Genomic DNA, 8,028 nt, shown 5'->3' with positions numbered 1-8,028 from the left:
GTTTAACAAGCCCGTCATGCCACAGAACTAATCATATACTGAGCAGCAGGTGTGCAACTCATTGCTCTCATGTAGTTTCCACCAGCATGTCAGTGTGTTGCTCCCATGCCTCAGTTGACACTTTCCCACCCTAAAGATCAAGGAGGTACGGGTCAGGTAGGGAGAGCAGGCCAGAACCAGGCCTATAAATGGATGGAGGCCGTAAACGGGGACAAGAAGGTAAAGTCTGCAGAGAGGAGCTGGAAACAGCCGAGGTACGTAGACCTACGTGTCATTCAACAACTGCCCTTTCATTTGAATCTGCGTATGAGTGGCAGGGCTCTGATTACCTGCTGTTACAGGGAGGAGAGGTCTGTGTGAAATGATAGTCTTTGAACATTTCTCTGCTCAGACATTGTTGACAGAAAATGCTGTTATACTCCATTAGGCAGATTTCTGTCAGCATTTTAACCTCTGGGTTCACATAACTGCTTACCAGACACAAGCTCAAAGACGAGTAGAAATACAGGACAGGTCTAGTTTCTGTTACTCAGATGAATGCAACAGCTGCTACAAGTGGTGTCTCTAGAAACTTTTCATAAGGGGGACTAGGTGGGGCTACTGACAATCTTGGGGTAGTATACCAAAACCAAAAAGCCATAACAGAATTCATAAAATTGAAATGAAATAAAATCAGGCTGTTCTAGTATCAGCACAGTTTCCAGTTTCTGCAAAACCAAAGCAACATTGATATAAAATGTTTTGGCACCCTTTAGCATCTGTAAACACCGGACTTTCAACTGACTCCAGTGGAAAACCATCCACACGCGTAGAGCAAGTGCTCCAGAAGTCAGGTGATGTAGCATAACAAGCCCCAAACTCCACTTAGGGAGGAGGTCAGGGTGGAGGATTGGGTCAAACCGTAGACTATAAAGATGGACCACTTGATGATAGTCCTTGAACATTTCTCTGCTCAGACACTGTTGACAGAAAATGCTGACAAAAGTGAATCCAAAGCATCTGGATTGCTCCCTGGTGGGTGGCTGCAGTATAGGTCACAAGTCCCTCACCCTCCATGTTTACCGATGGGACATGGACCAAACTAGAAACTCAAAGTACACATCAAATGAATTTCTCCTAAAGATGGTTTCTGTCGATGTAGGTAGTTTTTATCACGCTGATGTTTGTTCAAGTGTTCGTTTTTGTTGTACGTTTGATTTGAATTAGTTATTGGATGCTATGAAACGGGGTGGAACATCATGATCGACAGCCGTGACGGACGTCACTTCGATGTCGTGACTGACTCAGACCAACCGATCACTACTGTGCAGACTCTGGCTCCAAAATAACAACATGGCGGTGCCCATACCCGGGATATTTTGGCTTCACTTTTGTACAGCGGTAGGAAGTGGAACCGCGTCGTCCATCATTATATACAGTCTACGAGTCGAACACACAAAGTAAAACGTAGTTACATAACAAACATACTTATTTAAAGCCAAACCTAACCATGTAGTTTGATGATGCCTACACCTACATAATCATTTTTGTTTGAATTAATGTTGAACCATGCGTTTAAAACTGCGAGCGAGCGTGGAGCATAAAAAAGTGACCAGTGTTCCCTTTAATTAATGAACCCGTGCTCTCTGTGCTGTCCATCTCTCTGTTCCTCCATTGCTCCAGCAGTTCAATCCGAACACCAGTTGGTCATCAGCCACAGCAAACATCTTGGTCACAGACTCTGAGGACACTGCGGCCCTGGAAAGACTGGCTCAGTATTGCTCCAGTAGGTGTAGTGTGGTCAGTCTTCCAGGCGGAGGAGCCGCTGCTCTCCGCTCTGTTCCTGGAGGATGTGTTCTGGAGGCTCCTGTGGATGTGTTTGCTGTGGATGGTTCTGGGAGGTTGTGTCCATGCCCTGAAGTGCCGCCTGCGGCTAGGACAGAACCAGGTGAGCGCAGCGGCATAATCGGAGTCTCTCTTGACCCTGTTGGTTGATTCAATCGTGTTATGTTTATTCAGTGAGTTTGCTTCTGTTCAAGGGGGAGCCTCCGCTGAGGATACAACAGGAGGTTGTTACTGAAAACAGGAATAACAGCTATTTATGGTGAGGTTTTATTCCACGCTCATTTCTTCATTGTGTAATCTCTGACAGCAGATACAGTAGATAGAGTAGGGACCAAACATTATATTTGAAATCTTATCCAATGAAACCGGGTGAATCAGGGATGCCCTTGCCCCATCTGAGCCACAAGTCGACCGACACCTCACAGTATAACACAGCTTCTATAGATTCTACAGTCCATTTAGAAATGTCTATATCCATATTTTGAAGATGTGTCATTTCAACACACTAAAAAGAACCACAATCATAATCATCACACCTGTTTTTATTTCACTCTTTTATAAAGTACCATTCAATCTGTGAGGGATGTTTTTTTTGTATTTGGGTATTTATGGACCCAACCTAATGACTGTTGTTTATAAAAGTACAATTTGACAGACTCAAAAAACCTAAGATTTTCGAACAAATCCATACCTATGCTGACTGCAGCCTCATTATTTCTCCAGGATGTCCCAGTTGAGGAGCCCCGGTCATGATGTTCCTCTGGCTCTAGCCCTGGCAGACAGCCTGCTGCTGTGTGTGCTTCAGGAGCCCCTGCCAGACCCCAGTGTGCCCCACATAAAAGCTCTTCTCTCCAGGCTAGAGGTAAGATGGAGAAAAAACACCTCACACACACACACACACACACACACACACACACACACACACACACACACACACACACACACACACACACACACACACACACACACACACACACACACACACACACACACACACACACACACACACACACACACAGCCTCCAGCAATACCTGTCACCTCCTGTGTTTTCGCTCACTCTTTGCATGTAGATCTGTGTAAAGTCTTTATTGGTGATATTAGATCAATCAGAAGTTGCACTCAGATATATACTGACACAGATATTCTAGCCTGGGGCAACACACACACTGCTGCAGATCTTCGGTCTGAATCCACCAGGTTGGCAGAAGAGAGAAATGTTAATGTTTATTCTCCGTCTGTATTTCCTGTCTGTGTTAAAGGACTTACAATGAATGTGGCTCTATGATAGCAGTGTCAGTGAGTCTGATAGCCTGTTAGTGTTTCTAACTACACAAGCAGGAAACATTTCTAGTGGTGCAAAACTGTAGTTTATGATAACATTGACCAGAATCAGCTGCAACTTTGTGAGCTCAATGCTTACAAATGTGCCAAAATGCTTGGTTAGGAACGCAATCCTTCCCTCTGGCACCTAAGGCTAAACTTTTGCCATGAGAATTACAGCATCGAAAGACCACTGGCAAAGTCGAAAACTTTTTGTATTCTTAAAATACTTCTGATGTTTCTTTTGCAAGGTTGTGTATTTTTAAAAGCTCTATCGTTTTTATGTGTTTTGGCATTTTTAAACTGTATGAAAATATATCTATGGACAGCTGCATGTGTAGAACAGATGTGTCAGTGGAGAATAGATAATAAAATGCAGCAAGAAGATTCCTGCACCCTGTCTTCATCTCTTAAAGTTTTAATGGGACAGCATTATGCACAAATATATTAACATGTGTGTTTCGATTGGATATCTTAATCCCAAGTACTGCACATCCATGTGATGCTTACATTTTGCAGACATAGTGCAAAACTAAACCCAGCCCTCTCAATCCTCTTTTTCATTGTAGTCAGTGTGTCACACACTTGTGAAGGCTGATTTTCGGTCCAAGGCGGCACTGGCGGACCAAGACTCTATAGTCATAGACAAAGTGAAGCTCATCTACATCTACCTGCAGCAGAGGTGAGGTTCAACATCTAGTGTACATGCAATCTGCGTTCTTGGAAACTTTTCTTCAACATCACACACTCCCTTCTGGTAGGACGAGGTCACTGTGTAGCCTCGTCCAGGTGCAGGGGGATTTTGAAGCCAGTGTGAAGGACATGCTGGAGGGCCTAGAAGGCCTCTGGGCTCAGCTGGAGGAGCTGCACACTGGGGTCACGCTCACCAAAGACGAGAGACGAGGCCACGGAGACCTGGCCTTGGCCCAAACAGATGTAGAGGTAAGCAGGCATGAAGGTCTAGTTTTTCCAAAGTTAAAGGTCCAATACTGTAAAAAGTGAGATTTCCATGTCTTTGTTGATTTATAAAGCAGGTCGAGGTGCTATATAAATGCTGTGAAAGTATCGAAACGCAACAGAGAAATGCACACAGCCTGTATTCAGAAACTTCACAACAACTTTACTATATATGTAGAAAGTGCCGCTATGGTGAAGTTACAGTCATTCTGCAAAAGACAGGTGCTAAAATGGAGCATTTCAGACAGACAGGGTACATTCAGACAGACAGTATGAAAAAACATGTAAACATGTTCTAGTAGAAACCCAAAATACTAAATAAATAATAGTATGCCCAGGTAAAGTATACTAAAGTACACTTAATGTAAGTACACTTAGTATACTTCTATGTGCACTTGAGTAATGTAGGCTTTATAAAAGTGTGGAATTTTTTAATGTATAACAATGTACTTAGTATACTTATGATATATCATTAATACATGCACTACCAAAGGTGTACTCTAATGCAATCAAGTGTACTTGACTGAATGACTGTACTATTTTGAGATGCCATTAAGATGCTTGTAAAATACATACAGTTTTTTAGTAGCACTAATATTATACCATTAGCATGCTAAGTACGTTGTTAGTAAATTGTATATGAACATAAAATGGGAGCTTTAAGTTTTGTTCAACAGTAACAGCTGTCTTCTTAGTCTTAGTTTCTTTAAAGAACCATGAATCTTGGTGATTCCATGAACATTTGCCTTTGAGTGTAGTTTGTAATACTCGTATGTCTGTGGCAAAGACTTTGTTCGAAGTCTTGGGTCACCACAGGAACAGACTTGAGTGCTGCCAGGCTCATCTGAAGGACAGCACACAACTACTGCAGGTAAAGTTCTCCCCATGCAATACGAATCCACTTCTGATATTTCCTACTGTGTTCACTGAAACCCCCTGTGCTCTGCCCCACAGGAGTTAACCTGGAGTCACACACATGCCAGCAACAGTGTGAGCAGCAGCAGTGAGTCGTTCTGGCCAGAGCTGTTGCTTCAGTCCAACATTGAACAGGTGGGTATACTTCACTCGAACATTGTTCACAGGTTCAGAAACCCAGCACATCTGAAAACTCCTCTCTCTTCGTAGTTTGACAAGGTGCAGGAGAGTTTCTTCTCCCTGGAACAACAGACCTCTACGTTCCAGGCCCACCTGGAGGGACTTGGAAAGGAAAATCAGGAAGGACATACAGGGCCCCTCGCTCTTGCCAAAGGGGCACATTCACGCTCTGTCTCTCCACAGACGTCCCTACATCTCCACAGTGGACGCGCAAGTGATGTGGAGCACAGTAACTCAAAATCTGCATCCAAGTCCGTCTCCTCAGTGGCAGGCGACTCAGACAGAGAAAGACATAGTCCCCTCTCACTGTGTGAGAGGTCGGCTCTGCAGTTCACCTCCACTTTTGGACGCCTGCGTAAATCTGGAAGAAGGAAGTGATTTTTATCGGACTACCCTTGGGATATGCACTTGAGCTTTTATAGTTTTAATTAACAAAGGGGACTATTTTCAAATGTTGATCGTTTGCTGGTTGCCTAAAAAATATTTATTGCCTGCTGTGTTTACATTGCTTGTGTTTGTGTTGCTGTGTGTTTTACTACCCAGCGTTTTTTCTTTAATTGCTTTTATATTTTCCATTTCAAAGACTGTGGTGGATAAAAGCTGGCAAGAGCAGCATTTTGAGTTACATAATATTAAACACAAGGGGGCACACTGTCACCACTTATTACTCACCCACATATACACTTTATTATGTTCTCAAACCATTCATATACTGTATAGTCATCTCAGATGCCTGCAAAGAAGCACCATTGCCCAGAGCTTTTCCTTTCAATCAACATTATAGGAGGAAAGTGTTGGACAGGCTTCTCAATCCCTATCAGATGTTGCATTTTTCCATTATCGTGCCACTGGCTTTGAAACCTTATCCAACGTCTACAATTTTACAATGCTGTTTACCAGTGTTGTTAAAGTAAAAACATGCTTTTATATTTATCTATGATTTAAAGATGTTCTTCTGATGTGAAGGAGGAACAGGTTAAGAAACCCCAGCCTTTTTTCTTTTCGAGAAGTCCTTTTTCTTGTGCCTCAGACTGAGTGGCTGCAATGATTTGAGCCCTGCAAAGTAGGGATTTCAGGTTGAGGGCAGAGGGGGGAGAGGAAGGTAGAAGGGGGCAGTGGAGGTCAACGCCGGAAGCGTTTCTGTTATTACTAAAAAACTGAGCAGCCCTCTAGACCTTTTTGAAAGACATGAATGTCTTTGATCCAAATTCAATTACTTTGCAGCTCTGACACTGATGGCATAGAAGTCAACATAGATTTCTCCACCAGATTCCTGACCTTACTGGCCAGACCAGGATTTCTGACCAGAATCAATTAATTCATGGCTGCTGTAAGGTGCTAAGAGGGAGTGTGCACAGTATGCATGACATGGATGTCATTTCACCATGAACTTGAGTACCATCTGCCAGATCCTGCATCTGTCTGATTCCCTCACACTGGGGCAGTGCTTGGGAGAGGTGGGGCCGACCCCTGGGGGATCAGGGATGAAAGGAATGCAAGCTGAACGCTGCAGGATCCGAGCTGTCACAACACTGAAGTCACAAACACGCCATGTCTGGACGGACAGAGGGATGTAAAGACTGTGGGAGCAGTGATGTTTGGGCGTGTGTTTGGTAACTTGGAGTTACTGACAAGACTTTTGAATAATAATCAAAAAGTTATGACATTCCCCATGAATATGTATTTTTTCCACGAAGCAGTCATGAATACACAGAACATAACGCTCTTGGATGCTCGCTTACAATAACAATGACCACATTTGCTTTGAGACCCAACAATCAAAACACAACTGCAGAAGAATTTGAATTGATTTATTAAGTGCTTCAATAAATGACTAGAAGGGCGAAGAGTTGGCTTTATTAAATGTAAATGAAAAACAGTGCTTCAAATACAACACAAGCCCTGCTTTGCAAGCTGAACATCCCGGTCCCTATGAACTCATGCCTCACATTGTTGGCGTGACTTCATGGCCAGCAGAGGGATGGCGTCTGGGAGAGCAGAGGGCACCAGCTATCTGCTCGCTGAGAATGTAAGAGTGAGCTAATGAAATTACCACAGGCTTTGTTTAGTTACACTAAAACGTTGATGACTGGCTTCCTCATGGGCCACTCCAGTCCTGGAGGAAAGGCTATTTCAAAGCTGGCTCAAGTGTGTGTTGTTTCAGAAAATATGGTTCATGGCAGAGGTCAATCCCTCGCCTTACCCCGACAATTACTCATGATCGGGTTTCACTGGTGTACACATAGCACACATTTGTGCTGATCCGTCCTCTGATGGCACTACAAGACACCATACAGTAGCACTCATGAGAGCACAGTTCAATAAAATCAGCTTTAACTTTTAATTTTGTCTTTTAAATTTTGAGTCGTCTTTTACTACACACCAAACGGAGTTGCATCTCCATCCTTGCTCTGATCAATGACAATAAAGACTTCTAACTATTCTATTCTAAACTCTCATTAAGGATTTCCACAAAGGTCAATGTGCAAGCTTTTATTCAACAAAATGGTGAGTATTGGTTGGAGTATGTGGAAAAATAGAAGAAATTTACACAGTGCCACCAAATAAAGGCAAGGACACATAAGCAGGCTGTAGATATATAAAGAATGACAGATAAGATGTACTTTATCGTCCTGCAGTGAAATTTGTCTTGGGCTCCAAGCCAGTGCATCACCAATACATTTGCCAACAATGTCACAATGCTGATAGAAAAGTGATTTTTTATTTTTTAACCATGCCACCATAAATCACTTCTTCATAGAGCCTGCCATATCGTTCAAAAGTACTGTCCATGGAAACATTAACCTCGTTTATTTGTCCTAATCAGCCAA

The 8,028-nt window shown here is 43.0% G+C and overlaps 1 protein-coding gene across 4 annotated transcripts; it reads left to right on the top strand.

Annotated features, from left to right (window-relative positions):
- The first annotated feature begins 77 nt into the window (after positions 1-77).
- LOC310947686 (uncharacterized protein) lies at positions 78-7,422 on the top strand. Of its 4 annotated transcripts, none has more exons than XM_083914578.1 (9): positions 78-254; positions 1,666-1,927; positions 2,019-2,083; positions 2,548-2,686; positions 3,715-3,827; positions 3,907-4,087; positions 4,890-4,973; positions 5,057-5,152; positions 5,228-7,422. In XM_083914578.1, exons 1-9 carry the CDS (start codon positions 106-108, stop codon positions 5,573-5,575), a joined length of 1,437 nt encoding a protein of 478 aa, XP_083770704.1. In that variant the 5' UTR covers positions 78-105; the 3' UTR covers positions 5,576-7,422. The 4 variants fall into 4 exon arrangements, with proteins under 4 accessions (XP_083770704.1, XP_083770706.1, XP_083770703.1 ...); XM_083914580.1 differs by having other exon boundaries at positions 1,999-2,083; XM_083914577.1 differs by having other exon boundaries at positions 1,663-1,927.
- The last annotated feature ends 606 nt before the right edge of the window (positions 7,423-8,028 follow it).

The sequence above is a fragment of the Echiichthys vipera genome (assembly GCF_963691815.1).
Source record: "Echiichthys vipera genome assembly, chromosome: 5".
Lineage (NCBI taxonomy): Eukaryota > Metazoa > Chordata > Actinopteri > Perciformes > Trachinidae > Echiichthys > Echiichthys vipera.
The sequence above is the reverse complement of the archived record's forward strand: the minus strand, read 5'-3'. Positions and strand labels throughout refer to the sequence as shown.

What these genes read in the sequence shown, in the direction of transcription:
- LOC310947686 (XM_083914577.1), top strand. Translation starts at nt 106, where the DNA reads ATGCCTCAGTTGACACTTTCCCACCCTAAAGATCAAGGAGGTACGGGT. An exon ending in TGCGGCTAGGACAGAACCAG is followed by an intron (nt 1,928 to 2,018) that starts GTGAGCGCAGCG and finishes CTTCTGTTCAAG; the next exon opens with GGGGAGCCTCCGCTGAGGAT. An exon ending in AGGAATAACAGCTATTTATG is followed by an intron (nt 2,084 to 2,547) that starts GTGAGGTTTTAT and finishes TTATTTCTCCAG; the next exon opens with GATGTCCCAGTTGAGGAGCC.